At 41.4% G+C, this 17,323-nt stretch overlaps 1 protein-coding gene across 1 annotated transcript in view; it reads left to right on the plus strand.

The window, feature by feature from the left end:
• smtla (somatolactin alpha) overlaps positions 1-716 on the plus strand; it is a 31,209-nt gene extending 30,493 nt beyond the window's left edge. Inside the window, exon 6 of the mRNA XM_030765206.1 lies at positions 516-716. Coding sequence (XP_030621066.1) covers positions 516-716 — 201 coding nt within the window. The remainder of the gene's footprint in view (positions 1-515) is intronic.
• Positions 717-17,323: the final 16,607 nt, after the last annotated feature.

The raw sequence follows: 17,323 nt of genomic DNA on the forward strand, positions 1-17,323 counted from the left end.
ATTCAGTTCAAAATATTTATGAAATGAGAGGAGAGACATGGCAATTTGCGCATGTATAGTCAGTTTTCAATGGGCGTAGAGGTTGGAAAGCTATGATGATTGGCATAATAAGGGATGCTGGGTGTGAAAAGCACTTTGCAAATTTTTACTACTGTGACTTTTAGATTGCAAACTAGGTAGGAGTCTAAACACACAAATATCTGAGAAAAGTAAAAGAAGGACAAGAATGTAGATGTAATGAGACATTTAATATTTTAGATGCAAATTCAGCAATGCTGTCAGATCTCAGTGAGACATAGTAGTGTCCAACCTATTAAACATTTCTCGAATAGAGCCAATGCCTTTTTTATATCACATTTTAAATGATAAAAAGCGCATAAAGAGAAGGAATCTAAGCAAAAACATAGTTTCGTTAATTTGTATTACGTTGGTATATTGCACTGCATTGGTCCAGGTCAAAAATACTTTGTAGGAGTACTGTCTTTCTATGTTGTCATCCTACTCTGTGTGTCCAGATGCTGGATGAAGGAATGCTGACCTCTTCGGTGTATGAACACGGCCTGGCCCAGTATGACACGCAGCCTGAGACGCTGGAGTCTGTGTTGAGGGACTACACCTTGCTCACCTGTTTCAAGAAGGATGCCCACAGGATGGAAACCTTCCTCAAGCTTCTGAAATGTCGGCAGACAGACAAGCTTAATTGTATTATGAACTAAAAGAACCAAACAAATGTTTTGTGATTTATCAAATGCAGAGTGAACAGCAATATTAACATAATCACATTAGCATGGCATATACTTTACTCTGTGATCACTTCTGCCTTAGCTTGAGAGACAGTTTATGTATTTTTACTTCTCTACAAAAAAAAAAAAAAAAAAAAAAAAAAAAAGATGAGGATTGTGATTCTTTGCAGGGTCATCTAAGCAAAATTTGCACATGATTTGAGGCTCAGTGGTTCGATAGACATTCACTCAACAGAAGGTGATATATTGGTTTCTGGCCCTTTAAGAGGATGATGATTTTTTTACTGTAATTGTAGAGAACCGGGTGAGGAAGGGCTGGGTAGACTCCCAGGGGATGTAGTGCATGTTGCTCTTACACCAAATCTGCATATTTTGCCATTGATTTTCATCTGCTTTGTTCTTAACTGGAGTTTGTAGTCCTCCCTGGTTCCCTGAACTGTTTCTCATTACTCCTCCAGGCCTCCAGTGCATAGACAGAGATGTGTTTTTTTGTGTCTTTTCAGTGGAGCAGCTTTCACCTCTGCATTAGTCAGATGAAGATCTCCTCATACACATGTAGCTAAGAGAGGAGACAGTGGTCAGAATGAGAGAACCAGATATTTAAAGAAAGGAGAGAGAGAGAGAGAGAGAGACAGAGACAGAGAGACAGAGAGAGAGAAAGTTAAAGCATTCAAGTAATTTTGTTTTGTGAATGGATCCTCAACTTTGGGTAAAAAAAAATCCAAAAGTCTCAAATCTGCTAATAGTCATTTGTATGTTTGTGTTATTTCGATGAGATTTGTTGGACATGGAAAAGTTGAATATAAAGGGGAAGTTAAGCATTTTACCCAGCTCTAAAAATTGTTTAATACTGTTTAATGCTGCATTTACCATGAAGTTTCCTGCTATTTGCATTAAATTAGACCTAGTGAACTTAATCACGCAACCAATTATTTTGCCACTGGACGGAAAAACAGATGTGATATGAACAGGTCAAGAGATGACACAAACTGAAAGAATAAATTCGGAATGCTTCATCACTATCTGTACTGTGGCCTTTTTGTAAGGGTTAATTGACCATTGAAATAATGGCTTGGGGGAAGGATAAAAGAAAAATAAACAGGCCAGTAAGAGACATCAATTAGACAGAGGCATCCTGGGCCTCCATCTGTTAAACCCGCAGGCGTGCTAACACAATGCGTTAGCGCTTTTGGAGTTTTCACATTACTATGGCAACACCCAATGCTGTGTTATTAAAGAAAACATTGCTAAGGAATGGAGTTACAATGCCAGACACTCTCTTGCCCTCCTCATCTACCCCTACTTGAGATTTCATCTCAGTATATCGCTTACGTCTGTCGAACAGTAGTTGGGTTCAGATTTGCTACATGAATAAATCTATTGTTGTGGAAATAAAAAGGAGTAGTTGTTAAAAATAGTTACTGTCTGGAGATAGAGCGATGCTTTTGCTTAGATGTATTTTTAATTAAAAGTGAATAGGGGAATACAGTCTTTTTAGAAGCCTTTATTATACCAATAGATCATGCGGAAATGCTTTTGTGTGTTAAGAAATTCAAGCATATGAAGTGCTTTACTTTGCTATATGTATCTATTGTTAATAGATAGTCCCAACTACTCAACATTCACAGCACAGCATTCATTCTTAAACACTGGAAAACTTCATTTGACATCTCCTAGAAATATGTCAAATATGCAATGTGTTTGTTTGTTTTCTTTGTTTATTTGTGTGTTTGTTTGTTTTTAAATTAGAAACTCTTGATATTTTGTCATATGTCAAGTATGTCTAACACAGTGCTTTTTCACTCAAGGACAATAACACACTTGTTGTTTGTGTTTTATTCTTTTATTCTTTTATTTTTTTCTAATTTCCTTTCTCCTCATTTCTTTTTTTTTTTTTCGGGCTGTCCTTGTACATACTTAACAGAAGAATGCATTACGAAAGAAAGCTATGCAACATGATGGATATATGAATAAACTGTCCCTCGTACAAATCATTTTTCTCTGCAGAAAACAAGACAGAGTTGTCAGATGAGGGATAAAAAAAACAAAAAACAAAACAAAACAAAACAAAACACAGGATGTTACGCAAATGGCACAAGCTGTTATACATGCTGGCAAATTACAATGATGTTTCATATTTAAGAGTATGATGATTTACTAAGCAGTTTTCAGGAATACACTTGGTTTATATTTTAGATGACAAATGCTGTTGCTTCATGGACAATTTTTAGAACGCACTCTACAATCTACTGATAGCTCCAGGAAACATATGAATTGAACATGACCTTACCTCCCCTTCCAACTCACTTGGCTTTATTAAAAAAGTATTTTTTTTTTCCTTTGTAGCCGTAAGATGGATGTTTATCGCAGCAGGGGGCAGCAGTGCTCTCTGGCAAAGGTCTGTTAACCTGAGCTATTTAGGTCACTGTATCTTGTGCAAGAAAAAGAAAGAGAGAGAGAGAGAGAGAGAGAGAGGGAGAGAAACACTCTTCGTGTGTAAGAATATACACCCCAAGCCTCCAAAAGAAAAGGAGAAAAAAATGTAAATTTTGCAATGGAATGTTGAAAGGTAATTGAACCAGGCAACTGCCTTTTAACGTTTGTCAAATATGTAACCTTGCAAATGTTTACTATTTCAGCACGGAAAGAAACTAAGCTCCACGCAAATGTGGCGTGATTGTGGGGCTCCCATGTCTTTTGTTTTTCTTCACTTTCTATGCATGCTTAAACCAAATGAAAGAGGAGCCCCCTGAACCACAGAAAGCTTTCTCAACCAGCCAGTTCAGAAATGATTAGCACTTGAGGAGGAAGTGAGTGACAATAGTTATGGATGTCAATCGTTAATAGCTTTCTCTGCCAGCTCGCACTCATTGAAATGACTACCGTTGTAATGTAGTTGTTTCTGATTCTGGCTGTTTCTCTTTGATAAATAAACAAATTCCTCTGCTTGTATCGTTTTTCACCAGTGCCCTTCTGTCTTGTTATTTCCCAGTTTGATCCTCCACGTCCGTGTATCCTCAGTCCCCGTTCCTCTTATCAGAGGAAATAAATCACCTCGTGCTTGTCATGGCGATGGCGAGGGCGGGCGGAGTCAGGGGGCTTGCGGGCAGGATGTGGCGCGGGGGCCTGGTGTCAACAGTGTCAGCTTCAGCTTCCTGCATCCTAATCATTTCAACATGGAGGCCCCAGCCTGGACTCTGGCAGCTAAACCGCCACCCAGGGCTCCCCTGTATTGTACACTCCTCCCTCTGCTTACATACCCATGGAGCTGTAGAGTGGGACAGAGACTCTACCCCCCTCCTTCCACTCCCCTTAGCTTTACGGCCATAAATATTAAAGAAGTCACAGTAAGTGTCTGGAGTTGGGAGAATTTCTGGGTTTGGGGCAGTGAAGGGAGATGGGGGGGGGGGGGGGGGAGGGGGAACTTTGGGGGAGGGGGTGATTTCACAGTCTAGCTATTATGACCTGAGGTAGGGAAAGATAAACCTCTGGAGTGCAAGGATCTGGCTATGAGGAGACAATGGATGGGAATCGAGGAGAAAGCCAGATAGAGAGAAAGAAGGAGGGAGGCGGAAGAAGTGGATGGAGTGAAGAACAAGGATGGCTGGAAGGTGGTGTACTCACATGAAGAATGTCTTTGCAGAAGGAGAAGGCTCAATGCAGGGGGTTTCAGAAGTCATGGCTGCTTTCCATGCAGCCAGGACATTTTATGAGTTTTTTTTTTTTTTTCTTCAGCCCAGACTCTAAGGTCTGGGTTATTCACAGAGCCCTTGAGTCTACTCAAATTCCATACTTAAAAGAATAGTTCTCTCCTTTCCATTTTTTTAGATGCATCACCAATCAAATACTAGCTGTGTCGTTCTTTCAACTCATCCTTGCTGACTGTCAACGTAGAGCTCTGAACCAAAGTAGTTTCCATCCAGTCAATGCAGATAACCAGAAATGTTTCTAGGCGTAGGGGTGACTGACAAATGGGCTCAAAACCCCTCTCCTGACTGGAGGGGTCAAAAGGGCCAGTATTGTCACCAAGACTCTGAGAGAGGGAGAGGAGGGTTGAGTCCCCAATGCAGAGGCCCAGAGTGGGGAGACAGACTTACTTTACCCGCATGTCTGAGCCCAGGCCTCCCCAGGGGGCTTGTGTGTGGCAGTCTGCGTGTATGTGTCGGAGGAGTAGAGGTCACGGGGCAGAAGGTCAGGCCTCTCTCTAACTGTTCCAATGTGTGCAGAGATGTCAGATGAAGTGGTGGAGTTTGTAACAGCAGGCTAGGGTTTCACCCCAACTGGCATTCAGTGGAGAGAGAGAGAGAGAGGGAGAGAGAGAGAGAGAGAGAGAGAGAGAGAGAGAGACTTTAGAACACAACAGGAAAAAAAGAATGAAAGTAAGAGAACAAAACTTCCTTTTTTTTTCAAATGGAATTTATAAGATTAATCTTAAACTTTAGATTAAATATGAATGTTTTTCTTCCCATAACACATTTTTCAGCTTGGCTGAATGACAATACATTCCTACAGTAACAGATAAACACAAAGCTATAGCTAGTCACATTCCCCTCATGAGGCAAAACAACAGATGTTATCAGATTTCCTCCTGTTATTAATGCTTTCAATCACTGCTAATTGTTTTACATTACCATGTCTATTAGTCAACAAAAATACCCAGGGAACATCTGTGAGGAGCCAAGTGGAGATACTAGACAAAATAGGGTATAGAGATTTAATTATTGCTTTGGTTGGCAGGAGAGCTTTACCTGCTGGAATCAGCCAGCTGTGGTTCTGCCTGTGTTATCTACGTGTGTTGAGCTGGAAAAATTTAACCTGTTCAGAGATGAAGGGATTAGTCAGGAGGGGTTTGAGTAAACTGGTGTTTCACTGGAGGCCCTATGGGGAAGACCTCATCAGTCTGACAGGGCAACCTCCAACAACATTCCCACGCTGCTGACTGCAGAAAAAAGGCCAGGCTAACAGCCATCAATTTCAACATCAGTTCCAGCCTCTGCCTTAAATAAGAATGAGTACTGTGAGTGGTTGTGATGGAGCTTTTGGCGTTTGATGATGAGTAAATGACAACTGCTAAACACTCCAAGACTCAGCTGGAACCATTGCTCAAAGCTGTTTCTTTGAGGGCTTCTGTTACATTTACTTTAAGGATATTTTTTTTTGTTAGAGTGGCTGAATAGCTTGCAATAAAACATGTTGCTCAGCAAAAGTCAATACTTGTCTTTTTGGCGATAGTGAATTTATGTTTTGTTTTGTCAGTTGAGCTGAGTTTATTTCTGGAAGCCTGGGGATCTGAGGGATTTCTTGGAAAGGGTTGAGGACAATTTTGGTCTGCTACGAGGAGAGTCCCCATGTAAATAAATAGGGTCCCATCAATATGTTACTTGTCAGAGAAATGTTCAAGTTAAGACTTCAAAACTTGTCCAAGTTTTATTTATTTATTTATTTGTTTACAATTTTTTTTTCCCCCCCCCCCAAAGTTTACTTGTGTACCCTCCTAGTCTGTATCTACCTATCGAAACATATTTTTCTTAATGTCTGATAGAAGGTAACATCAATTTATTTTTCACTGGTTATAACTTCTTCTTCTTCTTCTTCTTCTTCTTCTTCTTCTTCTTCTTCTTCCTCTTCTTCTTCTTCCTCTTCCTCTTCCTCTTCTTCAGAAGATTAAATTAAAAGTCAGGCTTATTCTAGTCAACAAACTTAGCAGTCATAGAGAAAACCTGAGAGATGAAAGACTCCGAGTTGTTTGCTTGTTTTCCTTTGTTAGCGAATGTTTTAATGTCTCTTCTCTCCCATCTGGTGTCAGTGCAGGAGTTCAGTGGCAAAAAAAAACAGATGTTCTCTGTACTCAGCACCAGCAGTTACCTCCTCTCAGCATTGTCACACATGCAAACAGCAGAGAAGACAACATTTACAAAAAAAAAGAAAAAAAAAACATTGCGCCCTAACAATCAAAACTCGGTAAGAAGAGTTACCACTTGAAAGAGAAGGGAGTGGGCGGGGAAGGGAGAGGGGACAGAAGCCAGCTGAAGCTAAACTCGAAATCAATGTAATTTCCTCCCCTTCAGTCCATGACCAAATGTACCACTAGATCTCTCCGCCGAGTGTGCTGTGAGACGGAAATATAAATTGAGATGCGCAGAGCACAGGGACTGAGAAGAGGAGGCATATTTGTCTATCTGCCCGCCAGGGACTGGAGTTTGTCTAAGACTGGGACACAAGCAGAGAAATCTAGTGCATTTCCTTTCCCTTAGGAAGCCGTACCGGAGTCTCATATCTAATAATTTCCTTTTCAGAATGGAGGGATAATCCCACTGTATATGGCTTTCATTTCTATTTTCCCCCTTTTCTCAAAAAGGAAACAGAAAAAAAGAGGGGGAGAAAAAAAGGGGTCGTTGATGCTAAATTGTCCGGCTTTCCTGGCACTCAACCCAAATGAGTTTTGAAAGATGCGGTGAAAATGCGGTAAAATCTGTCACAGTTGCTGGAAGTAAGATTTAGTTGATCCTTTCCTGATGTCCATCAGGTGAGGTAGGGGTTCCAGCCCCCCTCTCCCACCCCCCACTCCCACAATTCTGTACCTTTCGAATCCAGTCAACACAACTGTGACACAACTGAACCTTCATAGGATTTAAAGAGCTCTAACCCAATTCATAACTTATGCCTTTTAACTTTTGAAAAAAAAAAAAAAAGAAGTTTTATGACTCTCTTAAAAGAGAGTGTCACTGAGAGGATGATCAGTGTAGAGTATGTGTGTGTGTGTGTGTGTGTGTGAGAGAGAGAGAGAGAGAGAGAGAGAGAGAGGAGAGAGAGTGAGGGAGAGAGAGATCAGTGTCTTGGGGAATAAGCTTTAAATTCAATGTTTCTCTTTAAAAATATGACCTAATAATGCGGAGAGATGGGCTGTCTCTCCAGCGCTCCTGTCAAAGAGATCACAGAGCTGAGATGACGAGAGATATATTCCAGCTTTGGCAAATCAATTTTTAATCATTCACTTGTGTGCCTGAGAGGAATAAAGTAGTGAGAGGTCCCATGCATAAAATTAACAAATATTGTTAAATTAATGTGGCATATTTCCAAGTTCTCTGAGCGGGCCAAAGCAACTCTCTTCTAATTACATTTGCAAATACGTGGAGTCAATACTGCGCTTTGAGTTTCATTAGCCATATCTCTCTGCACTGGACTGACATTCTACATCATTCAGACTGCCATGCAGAGTGAGAAAATGCCTCAGACTTCCATGCAGAGAGAGAAAATGCCTCTAGTCTTCTTGGAAAAGCCATTCAGCACATGTCATGTTGACATTGCCAACAATTTGCTTTATACACAACTGAATTTAAACTTGAACAAAATCTTTAACCTAGATAAATGCTAAAGCTTACTTTTATTGTGTTATGACAGGTGGAGAAACTTGCTATTAACATTGCTTAGTTAATTGCATTCCTTAATAGTAAAGGAAAAAATGTTTAAACTCAGTAGGTTTTTGCCAGCATATTATAAGAGCGGATATAGAAGTAATTAAAAGTTCAGTGATATGTTAGCACACTTTCCAAATCGAGCAAATTGATCTTCAAACAGAACAAGACAATGAGAAGAACGGTTCATCAAAGCTTATTCTTTGGACTGCTACTTTGCGTCACCAAGCATAGGATGAGGTTTTTAAATTCGATATTCGATGGAGTGTGACCTTGTCTCGTTTTACTTGACTGAACGGGATGCGTTGAGCTCTGACTCCCCTCTTCCTCTCAGCTGATGCAGTTCACGAGTGGTTTGAATTATGTTGTGTTTACATGTTGCGGTTCTTTCATACTAACCTCAAATTAGTGGCTTCCTACTCTCTCTCCTCCAGTGCTGACCAGACCTCTTACTGTGGTCTCGCTCTCATTTGGATAAGATCACTGTGGCCTGCTATGGCCTTATTGCCTCTGCTCGTCCTTCTTTGTTGTGTCTGTGTAAGGGCGCTCTGTATTTACATTGCTAGCTACACCATCCTCCTACAGAATTTGTGGGTGTAATTGGTTGCTTGTGTATGTGTGTGTGTGTGTGTGTGTGTGTGTGTGTGTGTGTGTGTGTATGTGTGTGTGTGTGTGTGTGTGTGTGTGTGTGTGTGTGTGTGTGTGTGTGCGTGTTTGTGGAGGGTATTGCATGAGGGAGCTTTGGGGTGTTTGTATCATGTTGCAATGTAAAGGCCGTCTGTTTGAAAGAGAGAACGAAAGAGGAGGTCTTTTCCCTTAATAGAGAGATTACAAATTCAGACATTACCTCAGCGAGGGGAATAGCAAGGCAGACCAGGGTGCAGAGAGGAACAACAAGAGACAGTTGAATACTGAGTGAGTGCTGAAAGAACTGAAGCAGGTTCTCTAAACTGATTTAAAGCAAAAACCAGAAGGAATTATATGAAGCCACGTTTACAGTGATGCCATGACTACAGGGCACATCTTCAGCAAGACTGGGTGTCGTACTCAGTCACCAGAAAAAAAAAACAAAAAAAAAAAAACGTTTCATCCACTATGCACTTCTTTGTTTCCCCATTCAGCACAGATGCAGTTGTCTTGTGTATACCTTTAGACTGAAAGTATGACTTTTAATAAGCCATTGTCTTATACACATTCGGGTTTAACAGGCCCAAACACCAGTCATATACAAAAAAATCACATTCAGAGTTGTGCAGGGAGACAGAGAATTGACAAATTCGCCAAGACTTAAAGCTGTTACAACCTGTAGGACGTTTAACATGCAGTGTGATCTCTGAAAAAAGGGGGAAGCTCCTCACACTCAATAGGGAAAATGCAAGACACTCGTATTCAAAGAGAGCAGTGGACATGAGGCCTTCAGAGGCTCTCTCAGAGACAAACTGGAGCCCTGCTGTGGTGCAGAAAGGCTCTTTGGTGCTCTGTCATTTCTGATGTGTTTTGCAAGTTGGCTTTGGCAGCCTGTGTAAAAGGAGGCCCAACCGCTTGCGAGAGAGAGAGAGAGAGAGTGAGGCAGCGGTGGAAGGGAGGTGTACCGCAGGCCCCGGCGTGTGGCTGTCTGATAAAATGCCAGACAGTAAATCAGAGAAGGAGAGCGGAACGAGAGGTGGCAGCGAACTCACTGCAGCTGCATAACTCTGGACTACCAGCTGCCACTAAGGCTAACGGCCGCCACACGCTGCCTGAGTTTTCTAACCGCCCACTCTGCCTCACGCTGTCCTGACAGGGTCTCGGCCTGGCTTACTGTCTGCCCCACCAAGTCCCCATAGCATTCGAGTGTCAAAAGTGTCCGCTGGTTGTTACAGTTACCACACTTTTTCTTTTCTGTTTTTTTTTTTTTTTCCTCTTCTTTCCCCCAAACAGAACCTCTACACAAAGTTTCAGTAACGTGCCTACGCAAAGTGTCTTGTTTTTCCTTTTTTTTTAAATTATTTTAATGTGCGTGTGTAAGTTAACTTTTCAGAGCTTCTGTGTTTCTGCGTAACATTCCAATCTCTGGGGGGGAATGAAACAGTGGAAATTGTACTTGTCTGCTTCCTTTCAAATGAAATGACACATCTGTCCCTTAGCCTAACTTTTCCAGTACATTTACACATTATGTCCAATGTCCCACTGTCTTATGGAGCCTACGCTGGCATAAACCACATCAGTGACCACGTCAGGTTGCCTCAGACTTTCTGGCTACAGAAACTGCGGAAATCATCCACACTTTTCAAGGTTCCTTCAAACAATGCGGACAATTTTGTTTCCTTCCGTCAAAAAACTTGTTCTCAGAACCACGTCAAATCACCTCTGAAAACAAACAAAAAGTTTCTAACGTATTCAAAAGACTTTGGACATTGGAATTCTTCGTGACGTCATAATCCCCTCGCCTAACGTCTCCCTCTTCCCAGAAATTATTCTCCCAGAAAATTGTCGGCATTGTTAATGCGTCATTTTGTAAACCTTACTTTTACCAAATTTTTCCAAGTCCTGTGACAAACTGTGGTGTTACCATTAAATCCCCCAGAAACTGCCCCTCTATCTGTCACTACCGTGTGCCTCATTAATGACACACTGACGGTGAACTCATACCCAGTCACCTGAGTTCTTTCCAGTTCCTTTTCTTTTCAACTAACTACTGATAAATGATACAGTGAGGCTTTGTAAGAGGAAACTGTATCATTTCTACAGCTGTGCTTTACCTTTTATATCATCCCCCTTTCTTATTACTCATCGTGAGTGCAACAAATTCTTTGCTTCAAAAAAAATAAGGAAAAAAAAAAAAAAAGCATCCACTCCATGAACCCTGTGGAATACCTGCCATATGTAGAGACTCCAGAAAGTCCTTGCCCTTTTCCACAACTGGAGAAAAAAGAGTTCTTCTGACACTGTGTATTTGTTTGGCATGCTGTAGTCTAATTTGGCCTCCGCATACACCTCCTCATTTCTCAGAGCGATTGTTTCCTCTCTCTATTGTTCGTGCCACCGCTGCATGGAGGTCTCTCATTTCCTGGATTCCCGTCGACTTAGGCAAAGGCCGAAGCAGCGACTCCCTGCCAAGGCACTTTATCTGAGCTGGGCAGCTTGAAAACAGGATGGGAGGGGGTTTGGCCCCAGACCAAGGGAGGTAGGGGACTACAGCACGGTGGTCTGCCCTGTAGCAGCAGGGGAGGTCGAGGGTCTCCGTGTGTCCGTACAAAGGTCTCCCCGTGTTCCAAGTGATGAATGAGTACAATCTAAGCACGGCTCTGTCCAGATGCAAGGTTTTGCGCAAACAGGGAGAGGTTCTGTTTTTGTTGTTTTGTTCTTGTGTCAAGGATTAGCCATCTAGCCAAAACAGTTTCTGAAGATCAGGGTGTGCTGTGATTGTGAAAGAGATACAGACAAAGTGAAATCTGTCCTGTTTTGCTGATCGCCCCACTGTAATGAACTCTCTGGGATGAATGATGTTGGATGAGTTTGAGTTCGTGACAATATATCAGCTGAAATTTTGTTTGCTGAAAGTCAAGATCTGGGCTCTCTGCCTGTTTGAGTCCTGTTCTTTTGTGACGTGGCATGTCAGAAAGTACTCACATGTGCTCAAGATTCACTGCCATCTTCTAGAATCATCTGTTTCATTCAATGCTACATGTGCATGAAGCATGGATTCATCTTTTATTTGTGTGTGTGTGTGTGTGTGTGTGTGTGTGTGTGTGTGTGTGTTTATTTGTAGATTTAGATACATAGAAGTTTAAACGAAAAACTGAGAAAAGGTTGTCAGTGTTGTCAAATAATTCTTTGTGCTCTCGCTTCAGAAATGATCTGCAACTTTGTGAAAGGTGCATGCGTGAAGGATTGGAAGATTTCTTGCCATGGTTTTGGAGTGGAGTAGACAAGGGACTTGGAGGATGCTTGGAAGGGCTTGAATAAACGACAGTGGAGATTCACAGCTCTTTGAGCTCCTGGGTTTAAAAAGCGGATGACGAATGCACCCTTCCTTCAGCTCTTGGCTGCCAAGCTCCATGACTCACAAAGTTTTTGACATAGACAGAGACTACGCTGCATAAAACAATGTTTCCAACAACTGTGTGTGGATGAGAAAAAATGCATCTATGTTTGATGTACTGTAAGAGTTAATGATTAATTACAGCTGAGGACAATGCAGCAGAGAAGAGTATAACCATCTCCAGGGGTATTGTCTTGGGATGGAACAATCCACGTTGGAAGGCCTAGATGTGAGGAATTCACTGAAGCAGTGCTGTTTTCGGATAGGTCAGCTCTAGTATACATCTCTAATTGTTGCCGAATTCTGTGTGCGCTTTTCTGATGACATTTCAAACTCCATGAAAGTGTAATATTAAGCAAATGGTTGGCTACATAAACAGACTTAGACCATATGAATTTTTGAAGAAAAGTTTGGTTTCCCCCACACCAACACAGTTCAGTTATTGAAATTGAGCTCTTGGCTTTTTAGCACCTGACTGTATATAACTGTTATGTTACTGCTTCAGAAATGTTTAGATTGCCTCTGGATTTCTAGGTGAACATTAAATTATCATTATGTACAACAGCTGAAAGATGCAACTGAACTTTTTTGTCTGTTGGTTTTGCTTTATTAAAGACAAAAGTGTCTTTGCAGAAAATTTGGATTCATAAAACAAAAACCATAGTGAATGCTTGTTCATTGCATTTGGGAGCTTCGTACCAGTGACCTTAAACATGAGGTTTAATAATTCTGGCATTTGGTAAATGTCCCATACACACACAAATCTGTCAGGTCTACACAGCTACAGAAGCATATGCAGAGCTTGTAAAAGACCTACAGAAACTCACCGCATATCTGCCTAATATCACCATAACATTGGGAGGGAAATGATGTCCATATCATTATAGAGGAAATCAAGTGTGTTCCAGTACTGGTACTGCACTCTGCAAGATCAGGAGAGTTCTCCAACAACAGTATCTGGGACACTTGGAACCAATTAAAGGCAGCAAGGGCTGCCAGCTTTTCTCTTCCCTCTCCCTTCCGTTTTCCCTCCCTTTCTTCTTCTTTTTCATCTTTTTTCATTCTCCTCTTGAATACAAGTTAGCTTCCATCCACTTGCTATTCCTGGTGGTGGGTTAAAGTAAGGGCAGGCGATTTTAGCCTCTGTCTGTAACGTTCTGCTACTTCCATTTGGATGGAGTATTTAGGCCCTCTTTGCTTACCCTCTGAACCTGCCACCTAAACTTTCACTGTTACAAGAGGACAAACTCAGTTCATGGGCTACTGGTAGGACCTCCGGTGTGTGAACAAACCTTGTTTCCATTACTTGACCTGGACCGTGGGCACCATGAAATAAAATCACCAAAAGTGAAAGAAGATGTCCCTTTCATATATTTCAGATGCACTTTGTGTTGGAATGATGACATTGTTTTTTCTGAAAATGTACAGAACATATAGAATATTCAACCCTGCAGAAGGAACTCAGACCACATTCCACAGTAATGGCTTAATGATATATAGTATGCTATGGTAATGTCATTACACAGTGATTCTCTATTGAAACAGCTTAATATGGATATCCAGTCCAGATTAAATTAGACTGTCAGTAGCCATAGTGAGTTCATACGAAATGTACATATTACACTAACATCACCAAAAGAAAAAACAAAACAAACAAATTAAAAAAAAAAACACTATATTCGAAGGGACATAGCAGATTCTTTTTAGACGGAAAGGGAGAGAATAAATGTGAGATTAATTAAAGAGAAAGAAAGAAAGAAAGAAAGAAAGAAAGAAAGAAAGAAAGAAAGAAAGAAGGAGAGAAAAAGACATACACAAAATATTTAATCGATTTAATGTAATCTGAATAACAGGAGTTGCCCTTTACACCTCAAATCCAGTTTTTCATGCCAGCAGACTCTCTAATGCACTACATCCTTTCCAGCACATCCAGCGAGAGTCCAGCTAAATCAGAATCACATTCCAGCCAGCCGTCTAGGGAAATGTTGCACGCACAGCTTTCCACCACCAGATGGCAGTCAGAGCCCTTATATTCCAACCTGGTGGCTTTCAAACCGCTCAAACCTGTTGAGGGACAGCTGTTGGAGCGATCGATTAAAATCACTTTTAAGATTATTTACAAATATGAAAGACAATAAGTTATGACTTGTAAGTAAAATGTGGACATCGCCCACCCTAATCTTTTATCCCATTATTTACTGTACATAAAGGAGGGGAAAATGTCTGCCTTGAGATTTACAAGAGTACATTTCCAGATGCTCGGTTGTTCTCGTAACCAGGCAGTTTGAGTCGGGTGATCTGTGAGTGGAACCAAAGAGTCAATCCTATTTCTCTGCTGACCGCAAATTCCCATCCTGCGTGACTCTCTAATGCTCACATCAAGTGCTGCTCGTAAAACGACTTTGCTGTAAGGAATCATCGCAAACTGCCAAGTCGCAGGACACCTGCATTTGTAACGTTACTGCAGATAAGAAAGCACGAGCGTATCAGAGGGTGTCCCAAACCAAGGCCCTGCTCCCATCACAAACTTATCTCAGGACACCAATGGCCAATCACGACACGTTCTGTGTGGGGGTTTTTTTTAAGGGAACATGGAGTACAGCCAAAGTCTAAAATGATTTTGAAGTTGAATGGCCTGCTTATTTTTAAAGAGGCTGTATTTCTATTAGATCTTCGGTTCAGCTGAAGGTATATTTAAGTGTCTTTGAATATATCCAGTGAATGTGTATCCAGGTGAATGCATTATTGACCTCAACCCTGATCTGCTCCTTTTGATTGCACTCCTTACTACAGCACTCACCGTATTTTTCATAGGCTAGTATAGAGACTTGGTTAACAGTGTCTCAAGTGTATCCTTGTCAGTCAAACATCAGGTAAATATGGCAGTCTGACCTCATCATAAATCCAATGCTAAGTGCCACTTGTTCACTGACTTGCTGTAGTTTTCTTTTTTCCTATCTTCCCTTTGATTTGTACCCACCATTTCTTTCTTTTCCCACTTTAATTTATTCTTTCTGTCTCTGCCTCTGTGGGACAGCGTGCCAGTACGACCAAACACGCTGGCCTTGTTTAGGGCTGGGTGACTTGTCCAGGACCACTCCCTGACTCTAATCGCCCAGCAAGTTCTTTCCAAATTGCAATTAAAGATAAACAGAAAGGGGCGATGGAGACCGTTGATAGCAAAGCCCTATCTGGCATCGGCCTAATTGTTCCAAACAGGCTCTGTTTTACAAGCTATTTTCCTCTGCCCTCCTCCTTTTTTTGCTCCTGCGTGGCGGACTGCGGGGGCAAAACTGTTTACAAGTCAGCTCATTTGGGCTTCTTTGATGTTTGAGCCAGACTCTTTTAAACAGTTTTTCTAACCGTCTGCCTTCTAAGATATTGTTTAAATACTTGTATTATTTTTGGGTCAGATGATGAAGGGGGAATTTAAAATGGTTTCTCTGATATGTCATCTGTGGATAGAGTGAGTGTTCCCTCTAATGAAGCAGACAAAATGCTAAGAGTTGACAAAGCTGACGTCATTTTCCCAGGATACCTCAAAACCACCAACCCCCCCCCCCCCCCCAAAAAAAAGAAAAAGAAAAAGGTGAGCGTGGCAGCTAACAAATAGGCTCATTCACAGTGTCTTTGTGACTGACCAGAATCAGTGTTCTCACAACATGTTTATGGTTTATGGGAAGTACTCTGTTCTCATGTTTACTACAATTATCACTTTTACAAATTCATGTCTCTTCATCCAAAAAAAAGGAGTGAATGAAAAAACATGTGCATTATCCAAGATGTGGAACTGCAGCACATATATTTTCAGACATACACAGACCAGCTATTTCTCCTCAGCGTTTGAAAGAGAGAGAGAGAGAGAGAGAGAGAGAGAGAGAGAGAAAGACTGGAAATTGGCCATATTTCTTGCTCTGTTATCCACTCTGAGAGTTGGCTTAAAGCAGCAGGCCCCCTTGCATGGAGTGAACAGGAAATGACTCAACGCAAACAGGAAGTGCTGTGAGATGACCAGTAGCAAGCTGTAAGACAGCCGCGAGACCTGAGTCGCTACTGTAGCAGTTTGGAAGGAGGAAACAGCTGGAGGGAGAGAGAGAGACAGAGAGAGAGAGAGAGAGAGAGAGAGAGAGAGAGAGAGGGAGAACGAGAGATAGAAAGACTGAAGTCTGGGCTACTGCCTTTGACCTAAAGCCTGAGTGAAAATTTATCCTCGGCACTGGGCCATGATTTCCTTGCAGCACAATAATTCATTGGAGCTTCAGCAAACATGTATTAACTGTGTGTGTGTGTGTGTGTGTGTGTGTGTGTGTGTGTGTGTGTGTGTGTGTGTGTTTGCACAAATAAAAATTCATGGTGGATAGCACATATCTGTCTAATCACTCAAAAACTATAACAGAAAGCTCATTCTTACAATTTTAACACAAATCTGTTCACAATTTTGGAAAGTCTATTTTTAAGTGATAGACTTTTGTAATAAGACAACACATAATCTCATGTTGTCAGACAGTGAAGAAATGTTTGTTGATGACATGTGTGAGAGCTTGGCAGAGGTTTCATTCTGAAACGTGAGACAGTGACATCAGCAACGCCTAGTCTATCGCATTATCTGACTTAACCTTTGACTGTTCCAAATGTCATTCGTACAGCATGTTTCCTATCTCTCTCTCTCTCTCTCTCCCTCCAAGTCTGTTTCTGATGCCATGGCATTTTCACCCACACTGTGACTATAGAGACGACTTTTTGAGTGGTGCATGTTGGAAGCCATGTTGGGGCGGAACATGGGTGTGGTTTGAGGCCAGACTGAGAGGGGACCACAAACTGCTGCTTTCATCCTCTCCTCATGTGTTGGTGCAGTTTCAGAGACGCTAGGAATCATTTTCATCCAGACTAATGGCAACTATTAATGAGAATAATGAGAAACAAAGAGCACTTCCATAATTGTTTGATAAATGAAGGTTTTAAAAAAAACTATTTAAAAAAAAACCTCAGAAGCAAGCTCTCTCTCTCTCGCTCTCTCTCTCTCTCTCTCTCTCTCTCTCTCTCTCTGCCTCTTTTTCCCTTTCTCTTTCTATTATTTGCTACCCAAGTATGGTTTCTTTCCATTTGTCATGTCTTTTGTGGAATATACTTTGTGTGAAAAG

Source organism: Chanos chanos, chromosome 2, assembly GCF_902362185.1.
Source record: "Chanos chanos chromosome 2, fChaCha1.1, whole genome shotgun sequence".
NCBI lineage: Eukaryota > Metazoa > Chordata > Actinopteri > Gonorynchiformes > Chanidae > Chanos > Chanos chanos.